The 20,903-nt window shown below is 39.9% G+C and overlaps 1 protein-coding gene across 1 annotated transcript in view; it reads right to left on the reverse strand.

Moving 5' to 3' along the window:
- ZNF423 (zinc finger protein 423) overlaps positions 1-20,903 on the reverse strand; it is a 259,566-nt gene that overhangs the window by 202,838 nt on the left and 35,825 nt on the right. The window contains exon 2 of the mRNA XM_056526329.1: positions 13,399-13,452. Coding sequence (XP_056382304.1) covers positions 13,399-13,452 — 54 coding nt within the window. The remainder of the gene's footprint in view (positions 1-13,398; positions 13,453-20,903) is intronic.

Genomic DNA, 20,903 nt, shown 5'->3' on the forward strand with positions numbered 1-20,903 from the left:
CTTCCTTGTGAATGCTCCAATGATATAATAATTAGTACTTTAATCCAGACTCCCTTTTTTTTCCCTCTGACCCAAAACTCCTAACTTTTATGCTTAAGCATTTTGCACAAAAGACAATTAAGATAAAGCACATTACAATAAAAGTCACATTAAAAAGGCATTAGCTGGTAATACACAGAAGTGTGCAGAAAACTGGCAACAACGGAGACAAAAAAAAAAGTGTATGGTCAATGTTTTGTTCTTTGGAATGCAGTGGCCCTAAATTTTGATTAATTGCATCATTAAGCGGCTATAAACCCTCTAGGATTCTACATTAAAGGGAATGATTAGGAATAACTGTATTCAAATGGTCATACTATGAAATCAGTGCATCTCGCTTAAAGGGGCTCCCATAAAATAAATTTTCACTAGGATATACACTCCTCAAAAAAATTTAAGGGAACACTTAAACAACACAATGTAACTCCAAGTCAATCACATTTCTGTGAAATCACACTGTTCACTCAGGAAGCAACACTGATTGACAATCAATTTCACATGCTGTTGTGCAAATGGAACAGACAACAGGTGGAAATTATAGGCAATTAGCAAGACACCCCCAATAAAGGAGTGGTTCTGCAGGTGGTGACCACAGACCACTTCTCGGTTCCTATGCTTCCTGGCTGATGTTTTGGTCACTTTTGAATGCTGGCGGTGTTTTCACTCTAGTGGTAGCATGAGACGGAGTCTACAACCCACACAAGTGACTCCGGTAGTGCCGCTCATCCAGGATGGCACATCAATGCAAGCTGTGGCAAGAAGGTTTGCTGTGTCTGTCAGCATAGTGTCCAGAGCATGGAGTCACTACCAGGAGACAGGCCAGTACATCAGGAGACGTGGAGGAGGCTGTAGGAGGGCAACAACCAAGCAGCAGGACTGCTACTTCCACCTTTGTGCAAGGAGGAGCAGGAGGTGCCCTGCCAGAGCCCTGCAAAATGACCTCCATCAGGCCACAAATGTGCATGTGTCCATGAAAACGGTCACAAACAGAATCCATGAGGGTGGTATGAGGGCCCAACCTCCACAGGTCGGGGTTGTGCTTACAGTCCAACACACTGCAGGACGTTTGGCATTTGCCAGAGAACACAAAGATTGGCAAATAGGGCACTGGTGCCCTGTGCTCTTCACAGATGAAAGCAGGTTCACACTGAGCACGTGACAGATGTGACAGAGTCTGGAGATGCTGTGGAGAATGTTCTGCTGCCTGCAACATCCTCAAGCATAACTGGTTTGGCAGTGGGTCAGTAATGATGTGGGGTGGCATTTCTTTGGGGGGGGGGGGGTCCTCCATGTTCTTGCCAGAGGTAGCCTGACTGCCATTAGGTACTGAGATGAGATCCTCAGACCCCTTGTGAGACCATATGCTGGTGCGGTTGGCCCTGGGTTCCTCCTAATGCAAGACAATGCTAGACCTCATGTGGCTGGAGTGTGTCAGCAGTTCCTGCAAGAGGAAGGCATTGATGCTATGGACTGGCCCGCCCATTCCCCAGACCTGAATTTGATTGAGCACATCTGGGACATCATGTCTCGCTCCATCCACCAATGTACCACAAACTGTCCAGCAGTTGGTGGATGCTTTAGTCCAGGTCTGGGAGGACATCCCTCAGGAGACCATCCGCCACCTCATTAGGAGCATGCCCAGGCGTTGTAGGGAGGTCATACGGGCACGTGGAGGCCACACACACTACTGAGCCTCATTTTGACTTGTTTTAAGGACATTACATCAAAGTTGGATCAGCCTGTACTGTGGTTTTCCACTTTGATTTTGAGTGTGACTCCATATCCAGACCTCCATGGGTTGATAAATTTGATTTCCATTGATAATTTTTGTGTGATTTTGTTGTCAGCACATTCATCTATGTAAAGACGAAAGTATTTCATACGATTAGTTCATTCATTCATATCTAGGATGTGTTATCTTAGTGTTCCCTTTATTTATTCGAGCAGTGTAGGAGAATGCACCAGTAACTAGCTATCTGGATTTATTAATAAGCAGTGTAAGCATTTTGGCATTGAACAGAGGACTTTTTCTTTAAAGTTATCATATTTATTAATACAGCGTCAATATATTCTGCAGCACAGTATCCATATAAAGGCAATAATTCAATGTTTTAGAAATACACACTAATTATCAAAAAGAAAAAAAACAAGAGGAATGAAGGTTCTGCTCACAATAGCTTACAATCTAGAGGAATTGTTTAGATAGACGAAAGGATAGACAAAAAGTGCTTTATTTTTACAATGGTACAGCCATCTTTTATAAACAGGGTAGTGTAAGTAAAGGTGGACAAACCAGTCACCAGCCATTCTCTGTGTACAGGTATAAATGCATGAAACATAAAGGGACACTGCTAAATAGAAGTGTGTGTAAGAATGATAGGGCACGCTTAAATCATGGAGGTTAGGAATTATTCTGATGGTCTGGAGTGAGCCATTCCAGTGAACTGGTGCAGCATGAGCAAAGTCTTGAATACAAGAGTAAGAAGTTCGGATTATGCAAGAAAGCTTTGTGTGAGCTTTAATCCATGACCCACATATGAAGTCTGTCACATAGAGAATACTTGCCACAGGCTCAAAAAATGAACAAATAATTTTCTTCGCATTTTGTCTCTTTCCATTTTGCCTCTTTCTATTGCTGGCAAAAAAAATTTCATTGTATGTCAAGGTTAATATTATTTAATTTCCTTACTAAATGAAAAAACGTTGGGCAAAACTGACAAAAAAAAAGCACTTAGGAGTTTTAGTTGACAGTAAATGAATCTATAGCTATCAATGTCAGGCAGCGGCTGCCAAGGAAAATAAATTCACATGGTGCTTTAAAAGGGGCATAGATGCCATGACAAGAAAATAATTCTACCACTGTTCAAATCGCTAGTCAGTCCTCACACGGTATATCGACATACTGTAGTACAACAGCTTGAATGGGTTCAAAGGCGAGCGCCCAAGGTAATAAGTTAAATGGATGGACTCCAGTAACCAGAAATATTATCAAAAGTAGGGCTATTTAATTTAGTAAAAAGATGGCTAAAGGGTGGACTTTAGGACTTTTCTTATTAGTAGGAGGCATCATTTACATGAGTGGTTCCCAACCTAGGACTAGACTACTGTTCTAGATCTAGAGGAAAGACAGTTTATACATCAACACAGAAGACACACACGTAAAGACATCAATTGTAACAGTGTTCACCATACACATTGTTGAAGTATTATACATATAGAAAAGAAATAACATTGTAGATCCCAAATAGTCAAAACCATAATGAATGCAGAATATGAAAACAAGATGGCTCATTGTTGCAATGAAAAACCTTTCGGTTTGTGCAATTACTTTACTTTTTGGAGACAGACAAGGGTCATTTGCTTGGTAGACTTAAGTGATTGTATCTCAGCATGATGACGTCCTACTGTGACAATCCCCTACTACTAATACAGTCATAGTGACACTGAGACCACTGACCATAACCTTCCTAGTCACTGCACTGCTCCATCTGTGCATTAAAATACTCTCAAATCTCATGCTATTAAAACACCTAGTAGTGCCCTGTGTTCATCTGAAACGACACAACTTATTGTAGGCTCCTGCTGACAGAACAGCATTACCCAGTCAGAAACTGGCACATTAAATGCCATTTCATAATGTACCCAATTAAATGGAGGCTTTAATTTTCTTAAGGCCAACCACAATGGCATGCATAGGAACAATGAAGTGGATAATTTTAGGATTCCCAATAATTAGCACTTCAGATTACTACAGCCATTTAGGTGTACAGTTGGCTGCTCTGTGTGATTACGGTGGGCAATCTTCAGGTGGCATAATGGAAAAGTAGACAGAAAATTGCCAAGTATACTACAGATTTGCCGTAAATACAACAGGTGTTATTTGTAAGACTTGTCACATTGAAATTTTTATAAACAGATCTTGCTTATCCAACTACTAAAATATAAGTCTTAAGCCACCAGCACACATAAGACACCCTCCAGTTCCCAAACTCCCATAAACATGCATGTTCAGGAAACCAAGGCAAACACAAGGGGAACTTACAAATTTCATGCAACTTTTGCTCTTGGCCAGGTGTTTCCAGGACTCCGAAACTGCAAGGTAATAGTATTAAAAAATACATGTGAGCAGCTCACATATAGTACAATCCAGACACATAGGTCATCAATGTTAGATCAGCAGGGATCCAACTCCTGGTAAGTCAGCTGATGGTAAAGTTTATAGCACTTTTGAATAGACTGAGTTCAACAGTGTATTCAATGACTACCAGCAGTCGTCCTTACATGTGCCATACTATACTATCTAAGTGAAGAGGACAATGCTGCAGTTCCGAGCTACTGCAAAGACAAGCGCTGGTAAACACTGCAAACCAGCTGATCAGAGTATGTGCCGGGAGTAGGCCTACTGCTGATCTTATATTGATAGCCTATCAGGAAGATAGATCATCAGTTTGAAAGCCTGGATAAACCCTTTAATTTAGAATTTAGCTTGTGAGCCCCAAATTGTAACAAGGACTAATGTAATGACATTCTCTGTAGAGTCCTGAGGAATAGGTTGGCACAACGAAAATATAAAAACATTTTTTACTGGACATGAGAGTCTATAATTCAAACAAGAAACATGGTAACATATAGAAGTCTTGTAAACAGCGCTTACATGTATAAAACTTTAGTTTATTAAAAATCCAATATAAATCCAACAGGATACAGCAACACCATTAAAAAAAAAAAAAAAAAACATAAAAAATACTGGAAAAATGCACCCCAGGCCTCACAGGGGTCCTCCGGGGGAAAACAAATGTTTTAAAATGAACTGAAGTTAAACATACTTGTAAATTACTTCTATTTAAAAATCTTAATCCTTCCAGTACTTATCTGCTGCTGTATGCTCCACAGGAAGTTTTTTTTTTTTTTTAATTACTTTTCTGTCTGACCACAGTGCTCTCTGCTGACACCTCTGTCCATGTCGGGAACTGTCCAGAGCAGGAGAAAATCCCCATAGCAAACCTATCCTGCTCTGAACAATTACTGACACAGATAGAGGTGTCAGCCGAGAGCACTGTGGTGAGACTGGAAAGAACTACACAACTTCCTCTGTAGTATACAGCAGCTGATAAGTACTGGAAGGATTAAGATTGCAAATCTGTTTAACTTTCTGGAACCAGTTGATTTAAAAAAATAAATAAATAAAAATTCCACCGGAGTACTCCTTTAAACTCTTAATTATAACGTGAACTAAAATCCTAAGATTCAGCATCGAGTTGAGTCCATGCGTTTTTCATGTTTTTTATTTCCATATGATGTTGCTGTATCTTAAATGGAAGTTTTTATACATGTAAGTGCTGGCTACAGGACTTCTATTAATATTATGAAGATTGACTACCTATATTTCTAGTTTTTGTTGTTGTATTTAACATGCTAACATGTCTTCACTGCATTATTATACCAGAGTCATAGCGAAAAGGTACAGTCATGTTACCAATTTACACACTAAATAAATGAGGTTTAGAAGATTTGTAAAAAAATAAAAAAATAAAAAGATAAAAAAAAAAATAATTGAAATGCATTTTAGTTTGTAGCGTGGTAAAGACACAGAAGATGAAAGCCATCTCTGGCTGGCACACACATCCCCTGCCCGCAAATACATCTGGCTGCTTGTGCTCAGCAGAGCCTGTTCACAGTCTTCTCAATGTTGCCTTTGGCTCCTAACAGTTCAGTTTCCACAGAGGCGGCCAGAATCTCCCCCCACCGCCACCTTCTCCTACACATTTCACAAGCACCTACTGGACACTCCTGTGGCTCCTGTTCCATGGCAGGGCTTGATTCTACTTCTGTTCGATCTCGATCTGGATAGAGGTTTGTGACAGTCCATGATAAATTAGCTAGGAAACAGTAGGCCGGCACATTCACTTGTACACTACACACACACACGTTCAGGTATTAACACTCAACACCTAGACGTAATTAGCAATGCCGACAGTCATTACATTCTGTAAGAACACCGCCTTACAAAGCTGCACGGCTCACACCTAACGTAATAACCTACACCATATTTGTTATATCCAATATAGATATGTAAAAGAATGGAGCACTCACCAGGTCTTGGCATGTGAAGCAGGCTTCTTTATTGTATCACAATCTGCAATCAGAAAATAGGAAGAACTCCAGCTCAATGCAGATCAATATGCCATCTTTACTGCTCGAAGCTACATGGATCACAGGTAAAACAGGATGTGACACGTTTCGGCCAGGTGCTGGCCTTACTCATCAGGTATGAGTAAGGCCAGCACCTGGCCGAAACGCATCACATCCTGTTTTACCTGTGATCCATGTAGCTTCGAGCAGTAAAGATGGCATATTGATCTGCATTGAGCTGGAATTCTTCCTAATTTTTAAGTTTTGGCGCAGTCCGCACCCTACTCCGTGTTTGACTTGGTGGGCTTCGGGAGAGCTTGTATGTATATGTATATATATATATATATATATATATATATATATATATATATATTTATATATATATATATATACTTCTATTGTGCACAATCTGCAATGCATAGAATCCCCTGCGGGGGAGCAGACAGGAACAGGTGAGGTGGGTGAGTGGATTGGCCGAAGGTCCGTATTGCGCTATCAGCGCATCGTCAGGCCCCTGTGGGGTCTGATGAAGTGCTGATAGCACAATACGGACCGTCGCCCAACCCACTCCCCCACCTCACCGGTTCCTGTCCGCTCCCTTAAATGGGATTCTATGCATTGCAGATTGTGATACAATAAAAAAGCATGCTTCACATGCCAAGACCGGGTGAGTGCTCCATTCTTTTACATATCTATATTGGATATGTCTTCTACTTTATATGAGAGCACCGGAAAGGTCTAGCAGCCGGATGATTCCAGCTGCATAGTGATTTGTGTAGTAACAGTGCCGGGTACATCTCTAAGAGGATAGACTACACCATATTTGTGCCAGTTTTTTCTGCTTACATAGTACTAGAATCCATAAAACTATGGTTGTCCACTGCTGATCCATGACAATGCACTCTTATTATGAGATGTTTAAATTAGTGACTTCATATTACAATCCTCTGTACAATATTTCCAGTGATATCATTGCCATTTAGTAGAGTTGCCCCCTCCAGAGTAGTATGTCAGCTCCAAAAGGAAATTTTTATTATGATTTGCAGTTAGACTGATCATAAAGGACTTTTCCGATAATAAAATTCACCATCTGAAAATAAATTCACTCATGTCTTTAGATTAAAATTAGATAAGATTCCACACTCTCTGCTTTGTTGTTTTTTTATGTTTTCAAATTACAAAGATCCAAAATAAATGTTATGATTTAAAGGGGTACTACGGTGAAAAACATTATTTATTTTTTTTTTTAAATCAACTGGTGCCAGAATGTTAAACAGATTTGTAAAGCACTTCTATAAAAAAAAATCTTAATCCTTCCAGTACTGATCAGCTGCTGTATACTACAGAGGAAGTTCTTATCTTTTCGCATTTCTTTTCAGTCTGACCACAGTGCTTTCTGCTGACACCTCTGTCCATCTCAGGAACTGTCAAGAGCAGGATATGTTTGCTATGGGGATTTGCTGCTACTCTGGAAAGTTCCTGATATGAACAGAGGTGTCTGTGGTCAGACAGAAAAGACAGGTACTGTCCAGAGTAGTAGCAAATCCCCATAGCAAACCTATCCTGCTCTGGACAGTTCCTGACATGGACAGAGGAGTCAGCAGAGAGCACTGTGGCCAGACAGAAAAGAAATTCAAAAAGAAAAAAAAACTTCCTGTTGAGCATACAGCAGCTGACAAGTACTGGAAGGATTAAGATTTTTTAAATAGAAGTCATTTATAAATCTGTTTAACTTTCTGACACCAGTTGATTTAAAAAAAAAATGTTTTCCAACAGAGTACCCCTTTAAGGCTGTTTGCAACTTCGCCGAAATCAACGTTACAGATTTCATCACATTCGATGAAAGAGACAGCGTAAGGTGCACTGCAGTTTTTTTCTGGTAAAACAAGGGATATCATTTCAGAACCCTACAGGCCTATTACAGTTTGTCACCAGGGTCTGCTGGGCGCTATTGGAGTGTCTCATGTGACAGATTGATCATTTTCAGTTTTCAGGCCCAATGACGGAACCTACATTTTTCGGAGGCAGTTACTTTAAAGGGGTATTCCAGGAAAAAACTATGCTATGAGGATTTGCTTCTAAACTGGGCGTTTCCCGAGACAGGTGTCATCAGAGAGCACTTAGACAGAAAAGAACAACCTTAACTTCAGAAGCTCATAAGTACTGAAAGGATTAATATTTTTTAATAGAAGCAATTTACAAATCTATTTAACCTTCTGGAGCCAGTTGTCATATAAAAAGAAGTTTTTTCCCGGAATACCCCTTTAAGTCTGAGTGAGCTAATTTGTTATTAAATCACTCCAAGGTTTTCCCATTTGCCGGGACACTGGTTAAACTTAAATTTTTCCAACACTTTGCAGGGAAATCTAATCGTTGTTTCATTATTGCCATTATCTAATTAAAAAGGCTTCCCAGGCATAATTAGTTTCAAGGCAGGTAAGCTCGTTTTCCATGAGAGAATGATCTGCTTCCACGAACATTATTTCTGTCGACTGCCGGAAATAAGAATTTCTCAGATAAAATTTCATTCCCCTTAGGGAAGAACGTAGCACCGTGCGGAGGGTGGGGGATGTCTCACATTTTATACCAGAATATATGAGACTGTAATAATACATAATAAGTGGTTTCTATGCATGTTCCTAGGTGATACATTTGTATAATACCTGTATATTGTAGCACAGCAGTACAAAACGGTATTAGTATCCTTCTTCCACATACATGATTCAGGACAGGAAGTTTCCTTTGTAAAGTTATACAGGGCATTGAGGCATAAAGTGTAGCATGTATATGAAATCTGAGCATACACTTTACTACAGGATTGGTTTGCATTTTGACAATATGAACTACTCTAAATTCACATTAAAAAAAAAAAAAAAAAATTCCAGGTCCCAGCTACATAAAGGGAAATGCTCGTCTTAGTCATCTGAAACTGAGGGTCATGCAAGAGAGAGTAACCGCACAGTTTACACGCTCAGTTAGCTGCTGCACAGAGGGGACCGCATAGGAGACAGGCGCTGGAAAGCAGATATTTCTGTGGCAACATGGTCGCGTAACAGAAGAAAATTTTAACTGTAGTGAACTACTATTACAACAATAGATATTATTGATCACAAGTCTCTATAATTTACTCGCATCCAGTAATGGATCTGTTAAAGGTTATTTATCATTTATTTATTTTTTATTTAAAGTTAAGTGCTATACAGTTTTTTTGTAAAAAATTTTTAACTTATATTCCCTAATAAAATAATATACCACTGAAGTAAATGAGTACCTGTAAAATGAAAGTAAAAATAATATAGAGCAGACGTTAATAAGTACCTGTAAAAATGTCACCTGGAATCAAGACCCCTTTGGTATAGGTGTGAGCAGCAGAAAGTTAAAGGAATTATCCAGGAATAGAAAAACAGAGCTAATTTCTCTCAAAACACGCTCCCCGTCTCCAGGTTGGGTGTGGTATTACAACTTGGCTCCATTCACTTCAAAGGAACGGAGTAGCAGAACCCCTAGAGACAGATGGGGAGTGGTTTTTGAAAGCAATTAATGTATTTTTCGCCGTATAAGACGCACTTTTTGGTGTGTCTTATAAGGCGAATACACATCGCGGCAGTCCCTGCGGTGCGGCCATCAACGGCCGGGACCCGCGGCTAATACAGGACATCACCGATTGCGGTGATGCCCTGTATTAACCCTTCAGACACGGCGATCAAAGCTGGTCGCCGCGTCTGAAGTGGAAATAACACTAACCCGGTACAGTCGGGCTGTTCGGGACCGCCGCGGTGAAATCGTGGCATCCCGAACAGCTTACAGGACACCGGGAGGGACCTTACCTGCCTCCTCGGTGTCTGCTTCGTGCCGGGATCCCTGCATGGCTGGCGCTCTCCTTCATCGTCATCACGTCGTCGCGCACATAGCGGCGTGCATAGCGACGTCATGGCGGCGACGGAGAGCGAGGATACCGGGCCGCAGAGACGTTCTGGAGCGATGGGGACACCCCGGGGATGCGGCGACAGCGATGGAGGGCGACATCCAGGGCAGCGGTGACGGGTCCGGAGCGGCAGGGACACGTGAGTACTACCTCCTATACCAGTGGTCTTCAACCTGCGGACCTCCAGATGTTGCATAACTACAACTCCCAGCATGCCCGGACAGCCAACGGCTGTCCGGGCATGCTGGGAGTTGTAGTTTTGCAACACCTGAAGGGCCGCAGGTTGAAGATCACTGTCCTATACTTTACATTGTATTTTGTTCAGAATCTTTATTTTCTAGATTTTTATCCTATAAAATTAGTTGCGTCTTATATGACGAAAAATACAGTAGTTCTGTTTTTCTATTCCTGTATAACCCCTTTAATACTGTAACAATTCTTTAATTCGGCATCAGCAAAGTGTTGTAGATTCCCATGAGGCAGCTTTATTTTGTTTTTAAAGGAGTGGATCATAAAGGGAGAAACAGTTCTAGGCTGTGTTTACAGTGAATTTTGCTGTTTTTTTAACATGTATTTTTTTTAGTTTTGATTAAAGCCGAAAGTGCATGTTAAAGAAATTCCTCTACTTCTCAATTTTTCTCTTGGTATCCTTGTTTTGGCTTAAAAAAAAAAATTAAAATTTTACAAAAATTGGGCTTTTTATCATAGCTAATTTCTCTAATTGTTTATCTGTGCTGAACTTATTGCATTGTGGTTCTGTGGGACATTATTAGATTGTATCTAAGTCATCTTCTGGATTATCAAATGCTAGATTAATGGAATAAAGGAATTTCACTTATTACCACATGGAATAAAGTGTCGCTTTATTTTATATTTCAGCTAAGAATTGGGGAGTTTTTTATGACCCATAAAGCAGTATAGGTAACATCTGCCTTCAGAACAAAGATGATGTTGCACAAACTCAGAATTTTATGTACTAGGCCCATACATCACTACCATATTTATCATACCCAAAGATAACACATTAGCCTCTATACAATTATGAATCTATCACAATGTTTAAGGCTAAGTTTCCACTTGTTTTTTTTTCTTCTGGCAATTTTTGTAAAACTGCCACTGCAGTTTTTGAGCCAAAGTCAAAAGTGGATCCATAAGGGAGGAGAAGTGTAAGTGTATATTTCCTATTCCTTTTGAATACACTTCTGACTTTGGCTCAAAAACTGCGGTGGCAGTTTTACAAAAATTGCCAGAAAAAAAAAACAAGTGGAAACTTAGCATAATAGTGAACATGAGACAAGGTTGGACAGAAGACATTGGCCCTCATTTACTAAGAGTGGAGTGTAGGTTTCTTTGTGGGTTTTAATTCCCTACAATTTATTTTCCACGGTATTTACTAAGGTATCCCTACATTTTCCACTTTCCCTACACTTTGCTTTTTTTTACACATGCTCTGATCTGTCGGGTTTTCCTCACCTCAAATTCACCACATTTTATGTGGAAACCTTAGTAAATATGTTGGGTTTTTGTGAAAATGTCAGGAACACGCCCCTTTTTGGCAACCATGCCCCTTTTTCGGGTTTTCTTAGCAAAATTGATTTTTTTCTAAGCAAAACGGGGTTTTTTCAATTCTGGCGCAGACAGAATTTCGGGCGCAATGCGACAGAATCTGGCGTACAACCCGACAAAACATGTCGGGTTTGCAATAGTAAATCAGGGCCATTCTGTTAATTTTTGTTTTTTACTAAATAAAATGCAATTATTTCTCTATTTTTAAGAGGTTTTTAGTTTGCATTGTCTTGGAATACAAGTTGTGCCCACTCATAGCTTCAAGCATAATATCCAGTTTAGAAATGATTAGCACACACAGGCTTTGCTTCACCTGGGCCAATAAGTACCTATGCAAAATGAAGGATTCAGAAGCTTGGAGTGCCTCCTATTAATATTTCACTTCTGCCCACTGTTGAGTTTTGTCTTGACACCACTTGTCTGAACCACAAGTATGTGTTATGATGTCATAGGTTTTCATCTTGTTTCTTTTTATTGTTATTTTTCGTGGACACTCTTATATTATTAAAAAAGGTCAGACATTAACCTACTGTATAGGTGATACATACTGCTCACCTTCAGCCTGATGTTACTTCCATAGATTTCTTACTACTGTAACTGAGTCTTCAGACTCTATTCTTTTTTCTAATTTGTTGAATTTTTGGTTTCCTCTTTGTCTTAACCACAGGTTATTTGATACCACACAATTCCACAAGTAAATTGTATTAGTTTAATCTGTTAGCAAAGTAATTAAACATCTGCAGTTAGGTGAATGATTGTTGTTGGATATTGTTTATGAATAAATAAACAACTATTATTATACCTTTTACCTGCTGGTGTGACCTGTTAAATATATTCTGTAACATATTAAATACATATAATTTTTAAAGTCTCACCATGACGTGAGGTTAAAATTATAGTTAGTTCCACTCAATATTTAATGAAACAAAGGAAAAACGTCATCGATATATCACATTAAACTACCTGCATACCACCCTACAGACAAGTACTGCTCTGTCAATGACAATCTCCTTACTACCGCTCTATCCAATACCTTATGTCTCATTATCAAGTGTTTTCTTTTTTCCAATACCTATTTCACATCTTTAGTCTCCAACCCTTCATAGGCAACCTAAAGAACTTACCTGTTTCAACAAGCCTATACCCATACGCTTACTGAATACTGACTACCTTTCTTTGACGAAGCAACATTCACTAACTTATTTATTCAATTATATTGCAATCTTTTTCCCCTAATACACTATATGAGCAATGGTTTAACAATGCATGTCCCTGTTCCTAATAGCACAATGGCTTTTATTATAACAGAGCCATAAAAACCACTGGGAAATCCTGATAGATCCCACTGACATAATGGGGTATGTCAGGTTTAACTCAGGTTTTCTATATTTTTGACAGAAAGTATAGCACTATTCATGCCATGAAAAATATTGGCAAGCCCAAAGAAGCCCCAACAGACCCCATTAACACTACTGTGGATAGAGCCTCAACTTGATGCTCCTTGTCTGTACTGCTATAAAGTACATATATAATACATGTCAAATTTAGCAGTTAAAACATATATTCTAGAACTCTTACCATACTTTCAAACACATAGAATGCATTTTCTCTTACAGAAGAATGATACTCTGCCATTCGGTTAAAAAGTAAAATAAGGTTAAAATGTTAAAAAAGTTATCTTATTTGTATTTATATATCTATTGGATCTAAAAATTCTGAAGTGAAATGGTTCATACCTGTTTGGTTTAGTGAGGAATTCCAGCTTAATCCAAAGTCATCAGAATCTTCCACTGAAAAAAGTAAGCAGGTTAAAAGTAGGTTAGTGGTAATGAAAATGATTTGTCCATAACATTCTTGGGTGATAGTTTGTAGGTAGTTTATTCAAGTAATATAACACTAAATGTGTGACTTTGTGCATCACCATTTGCTAAAGGAAAAGAACAGAAATAAAATGGAATAAAGTTGGAATTAAATTATATGCAGCATCATATCATTAGGTGCAAGGCTATGTTCACACAGTGCCTTTGAGGTGCATTTTTTTTTATTTTATTTTTTTTACTTGTGGTAAATTTGTGTCCATCTTTGCAAAATTAATGTGCTCTATGTAAGTCTATGGAAAATGTTTTTTTTTTGGGGCACACACAATGTAAAAAAAAAACTTTCCCACAAAGAGCACATTCATTTTGCAAAAACAGACACAAAGGTACCACAATTTTTTATTAAATAAAATGTACATGAAAATACACAGGGGTTTATTTACTAACGTGATCCCGACTCTTTTTTGTTGGGTCTTGTGCCCAAATTGCGTCGCACGTACCATGCTACACAATTTGCGACCAAAAAACCCTCCATTTTACTAGAAAAGGGGCGGGCGTGGCCACCAAAGAAAGTTGACGTGGCCAACAAAAGAGCGTGCCCCTGACAGTTTTGAAAAATCCCAACATATTTACTAAGGTTTCCACAGAAAATGTGGTGGATTTGAACTGGGAAAAACAGACCGATCAGAACAGTTGTAAAAAAAAATAAAAATGTAGGGAAAAGTGCAAAATGTAGGGAAACCTTAGTAAATAACTGTACCTGTGGGAAATCAAAACCCACAAAGAAAATTGTACTCCCAGTAAATAAACCCCACCGTGTAAGCATAGCCCAACTTGTGTCTCACAATGCAGCTATATGAAATCATACGACAAAAGTCGCCATGCAGTTCTGGCCTTAAGAGGGGTACTATGCCCCTGACAGCTGCCATGCCCCCTCCCATAATCATGAATGACAAGAATGTGGCGTGACGTGGGGGGGTGGCGTGACATCCCAACCACGGCCACCCGCACCAACCATTCTCAACATAATGTTCAGAACGCCGGGTGCTGCATAGGGAATAAGATGTCTAGATGTCTAGAGTAAATTTTTAAAGGGGTATTCTGTAAAAAAAAAAATGTTTTACTTTAAAAGAGCTCATGGTGGCAGGAGTAAATAAAAACACCTGTACTTGCATGCTGTCAATTCCCAGTCAGGCATTATTGCTCTTCATCCCAACACATATACCGCTCAGCCAATCACAGTGATGACCCGCCTCAGACAGTTAATGGCTGTGCAGTAATTTCCTATGTGTCTATAAGAGAGCAGTAAATCCTGGGCAGTGCTGACCAGCAGGGGTGGAACGTTATCGGTGAGGAATTGGCAGCAGGTCAATACAGTTTTTTTTTTTTTATTATTATTATTTACTCCTGAGCTCTTATAAAAGATAAAAATACTTATCTGAAATACTACTTAATGGTCTATTCACACGTACAGTATTATTCGCAGATTTGATGAGCAGGATTTTCTGCTGCAGATTTTAATGTAAACTGAATGACCGAACACAGCTTAAAATCCTGCGCATCAAATCTGCACAGAATACTGTACATATAAATAGACCCTAAGTACGTTCACACATACGCAGATTTGATGCGCAGGATTTGATGCACAGAATTTTCTGCTGCAGATTTCAATGTGAGTTACAAATCCTGCGCATCAAATCTGTGCATTTTCCTGTATGTGTGAACCTACCCTAAAAATTGAAATTAACCACCTTAAGGACTCGCCCAATTTTATTTTTGCATTTTTGTTTTTTCCTCCTCGCCTTTTAAAAACATAACTTTTATATTTTTATTGACAGACAAGTATGAGGGCTTGTTTTTTGCGCGACCAGTTGTCCTTTGTAATGACATCACTCATTTACAATAAAATGTATGGCGCAACCAAAAGAATACTATTTGTGTGGGGAAATTGAAAAGAAAAACGCAATTTGGCAAATTTTGGAAGGTTTTGTTTGCACACTGTACAATTTACAGGTAAAAATGACAAGTTTTCTTTATTCTGTGGGCCAATACGGTTAAAATGAAATCCATGATAACGTAACTTTTTTTATCAATGTACCGCTTAAAAAAAACCTCAAACTTTTTAACCAAATGAGTACATTTAAAATCCCCCGATTTTGATCACCTATAACATTTTCATTTTCCCGTATAAGTGGCGGTATGAAGGCTCATTTTTTGCGCTATGATCTGTACGTTTTATTTATACCACATTTGTGTATATAAAACTTTGAATAAATGTTTTATAATTTTTGGAATATGATGTGACAAAAAAGAAGCAATTTTGGACTTTAACATTTTTTTTATTTACGTTTACGCCATTCACCGTATGGGATCATTAACATTATATTTTGATAGTTTGGACATTTACGCACACGGTGATACCATATATGTTTATTTTATTTTTTTTTACACTTTTTGGGGGTAAAATGGGAAAAAGGGACCATTTCCATTTTTATTGGGGGAGGGGATTTTTCTAAAAAAAAATTTACACTATTTATGTCCCCATAGGAGACTATTTATAGCAATCACTTGATTGCTAATACTGTTCAGTGCTATGCATAGGGCATACCACTGATCAGTGTTATCGGTGATCTTCTGCTCTGGTCTGCTTGATCTCAGACCAGAGCAGAAGACCCCTGGAGAAGGCTGGAGGCAGGTGAGGGGACCTCCGTCCGCCATTATGGATGATCGGATCCCCGCAGCAGCGCTGCTGGTGATCCGATCATCCATTTATCTGACAGCACTGCCGCAGATGCTGTGATCTGTATTGATTACGGCATCTGAGGGGTTAATAGCAGACATAAGCGTGATTGCTCATGTCCAGGTACCTGGCTGCTGATAACAGCCAGGATCTACCGTGCACCACCCCAATGCTCGCGGTCATGCATGTACAGGACGTAAATGTACGTCCTGTGTCGTTAAGGGGTTAAGCAGAGGCAAACAATCTTAAAAGTAAACGAAATGGAGAGATAAAAAAAACAAGAACTTTGTCAATTGGCATTGATATGTCTAAATAAAGCGTACAGACAGGAGTTGTTCAGATAAGATATTGCATTAAATAAACATTTGGAAATAATTGAAATTAAAACCTTTCTTTGACAAAAAGTATGATCAGATCTTTCTGTTACGTTTCTTGAGAAAATCTACTAGAATGCAGCAACAATATTCATGTTGATCAAATTAAAAGCCAGGAAGGGTTAAACCTTGCACTGACATGTTACCGCTATGGATGTGAATATACATATTAGGAAAATAAAAATACCACAATGGAAGCCACCTCTAATTGGTCAGAGTGAAGAAGCGGACTCTTTCATGCACACGGACTAATTGCTGTAATAATACAAAAGCAGAAATCAAGGCTATTGCTGTTTGAGAGCAGCGGGGAGCAGCGTGTAATCAACCTGAGATATCGGACAGGCGATCTCATAGAGAGCACAGGAGCAGCTGGACTTCAACTAGAAAATTAATGGCAGCATGAGGGGAGTGTTTTTAGATGGGTTTTTTCTTCTGTTTTCTTCTGTTTTTATTATATTAGAAACAAAAGTTTAAACAGTTGGAAAACAAGTATTAAGGAAGCTCTATGGATGAGGTTAAGCAGTTGAGCGAATGTAGAATTCCACTTCATAAATATAACTGAAATTCAGACTCTGAGGGCAACTGCTGGGGAGCCTTGGAAACTGGTCAGTGTGATCTCTATGGATTGTATACATATATTGTTGGCTATGGAGTTAGCAAAGCTGACATACTGTGAAGCTGTGTGCCAGTATAAAAATGCAGCGTAGCATGTTCTGTAATACCCAACATGGCACACACCTCTTATGGATTCCAAAGCACGCGGCAGAACAATGCCAAGTTTTACTTGGCATTGTTCACCATGACTTTTCTCTAAAGACTGGAAAGTCATGCCCTCATTTACTGACACAAAATTGTCAACTTGGTAAAATACTGTAGATAGAAATAACAAGCATAAAATCTAGTGGCAGCCATTGCAATGCCCAACATGGTTGGCATTTCGATTTTTACAGATTGTATGTCATCTATAAACCTTCACTGTGCCCTTCACCATGCTCTTTCTCTCCAACTGCTTTTGTGTACATCAAGTTTAAGTATTATATTTATAAACATAGACGATCAAGACAACCAAGCTTATAGGTCCCACTTCTATAGAGGATTTCTGTTATTTCTGTTAATGTAAAAATGTATGTCTTTGGAAAACAGAGTAAACACCTCTCTTAACTCTATATTTGCTGGAAAACGCTTCTGTACCAAGTTCCTGTCATTCGGCTACTCTGCTCAGAAAAGAGGAGATGAAAAGCTACAGGACGCATATGGCGGAAATGTATTTTGCAGATCCTGTCCTGAGAGGAAATGCGTCCTAACAAGAAGGAGAAATCTCTGGAAGTAAATGACACACAGCCAATTCTGAGATTAAAACTCTTTCCATAGCTTTCTTCCAAGAGACAGATGCTGGTTCAGCTCAGTGCAACACGCACAAAACACAATGGAAGCTTCCAATATTAAGACTTTAAGGTTTTATTTTCCTTCCGCTGACACTCTGAGTCATTTTACTACAGTACAGAAACTACTAAAACACTTTAAAACACTACAAGTTAAATAAGAGTGACAATTTCTTGGTTTCAATGAGCATTCGCGTACAGAATTCGACCAACACTGCTGACTGCAAACAGACAGATTTTGCAGGAAGCATTGGTCCATTGGTTCATCCCAGTATCTCTTTGAAAATCAATCTGGCAATGCTGTCTTGGTTCTATTACAGCATTATATGATGTTAGTGTGAGTTTTATGGCAAATATCTAATGTTAGGTAAATGTAGCATTGAACAAACACCTTCATTTTATATATATTTTTTTGCAAATTTTTTTTGACAGAAAGTGTAAAAGCTGAAAATAACCTCAATTTCATACCCCTAAAAATCTTACATGGGTTCCCTATTGCAGAGATCTCATGGGTCCTCCCTGCTTGCTTCAGCCTGTCTTGTGATCTGTATTACATTCTGTGCAAATTTTCAGCTGCTTGATCTTGTGTTTGCACAAGGGATGGTGGAAGCAGACATCTAGGGGAACCACACCACACATTACAATTTTGGTGAATGGTAAATCATTATCAAGATCTATTCCTGACCATTTCAGGCAAAAATCTAATGTACCCCTAGTGGTTGATGTTTCCGACTGCTTAGAATGGAATCAAAAGGCCCAGCCACCGATGTAAATTGGCTCATGAAGTAAAAAAAAAACATGGTTGTATCCATAAAAAACAGACACCCTGTTTGGATGGTGCACATTAATGCTAGAAAAATTCTCAAGAGACTCTCAACTGCGTAACCTGTCAAAAAGCATTGGTCTAGATCACATAGAATTATACACACTAGTGATGCTTTCGATGTCTAACCATTACAAGAAATATAACTTACACATAAAAACTAAGGCAAAGCATACACACAACTTACATGGCAGTAAATCTTCTAATGTCACAATGGAGATTGCAATATTTCTGCAGAGGGCAGTTCCAAATGACTGTCCTTTAAAGCCTCCCCATCCCTTAAAGTGCAGCGTAACCTCTTTTCTGCTGCCACTGTGGTAGGAGTCTGTATGTTATGTATTACTCCTCCCTCCGTTAGTAAACATACAAGCATTTGCATTTACCAAAAGGAATTAGAATTGGTTAGGAAATATATCCCATAGAGAAATATGCTATAAAGACAAGGCTGTTCTTGACTTTGTAACCAAGGAAAAAGTGGGTTGCAGAGCCAAGAAACTCCCAGATGGCATACTACCTACGTAGGACCTGAGTATCAAGGGAGGTCAATCCCTGGAGACAGGTCTATAAATAGGAAAACAACATCAAAGTTTATAATGATTCAAAGAAAAAGAAGGTTACTATGGTGGACTATACACTGTTAAGCTCTTCATGGAAAAGTAGAGTACGCAAGAACAATATGAATGTTCATATGGCTTAAAATATTGTGAAAAATCTGGACACTTAGAGGGGTTCTCCAACTTCAGAAAGAGTTCATTATCACAAAATAAATTAACTTACTAATAAACTTTAATGTTCTAAACTGCACAGATGGTTCAGTTTCAGTCCATGTTGCATTAAAAGCTTTGATTTTATGACAAAAAGAAAAGAGCTTCCTTCCCCTCCCTCTGTGTCAGTAACCTTTATGAAAGGGCTGACTATTTGGCTCAGTTCTATAACTAGCCAACCCCTTCCCTATCGCAGCTGATATGGGAACAGAAGACGGGGCTGACTTAGCCAAGGAACTAAACCAGAGAGCAAACCCCTCCTAAGCAAAGTAGAGGAACTTATCTTTATTGCGTGCATTGGAACATCATAGTCTACAGAAGAAGCTTCAATTCCGTGACCATACAAAGTGGGCTAATGTCAGACAATCCATCCTGTTTTTCTTTAAATCTACCAAGATCTCATAGAAAAACCTCATACATGTTGTCAGTGGCACATTAACAGAAGTTGTCCGATAAACAGTCTATTTTACAGTATAAACACCTTTGGGGCCTATTAGATGGGTCAAACCATTGTTACGCCGAGCGCTCCGGGTCCCCGCTCCTCCCCGGAGCGCTCGCTACACTTCCCTCACTGCAGCGCCCCGGTCGGTTCCACGGACCCGGGGCGCTGCGTTACCACCTCCGGCCGGGATGCGATTCGCGATGCGGGTAGCGCCCGCTCGCGATGCGCACCCCGGCTCCCGTACCTTACTCGCTCCCCGTCAGTTCTGTCCCGGCGCGCGCGGCCCCGCTCCCTAGGGCGCGCGCGCGCCGGGTCTTTGCGATTTAAAGGGCCACTGCACCGCTGATTGGTGCAGTGGTTCCAATTAGTGTTTACACCTGTGCACTTCCCTATATCACCTCACTTCCCCTTCACTCCCTCGCCGGATCTTGTTGCCCTAGTGCCAGTGAAAGCGTTCCTTGTGTGTTCCTTGCCTGTGATTCCAGACCTTCTGCCGTTGCCCCTGACTACGATCCTTGCTGCCTGCCCCGACCTTCTGCTACGTCCGACCTTGCTTCTGTCTACTCCCTTGTACCGCGCCTATCTTCAGCAGCCAGAGAGGTTGAGCCGTTGCTAGGGGATACGACCTGGTCACTACCGCCGCAGCAAGACCATCCCGCTTTGCGGCGGGCTCTGGTGAAAACCAGTAGTGACTTAGAACCGATCCTCTAGCACGGTCCACGCCAATCCCTCTCTGGCACAGAGGATCCACCACCTGCCAGCCGGCATCGTGACAGTAGATCCGGCCATGGATCCCGCTGAAGTTCCTCTGCCAGTTGTCGCTGACCTCACCACGGTGGTCGCCCAGCAGTCACAACAGATTGCGCAACAAGGCCAACAGCTGTCTCAACTGACTGTTA

Source organism: Hyla sarda, chromosome 6 (assembly GCF_029499605.1).
Source record: "Hyla sarda isolate aHylSar1 chromosome 6, aHylSar1.hap1, whole genome shotgun sequence".
Taxonomy (NCBI): Eukaryota; Metazoa; Chordata; class Amphibia; order Anura; family Hylidae; genus Hyla; species Hyla sarda.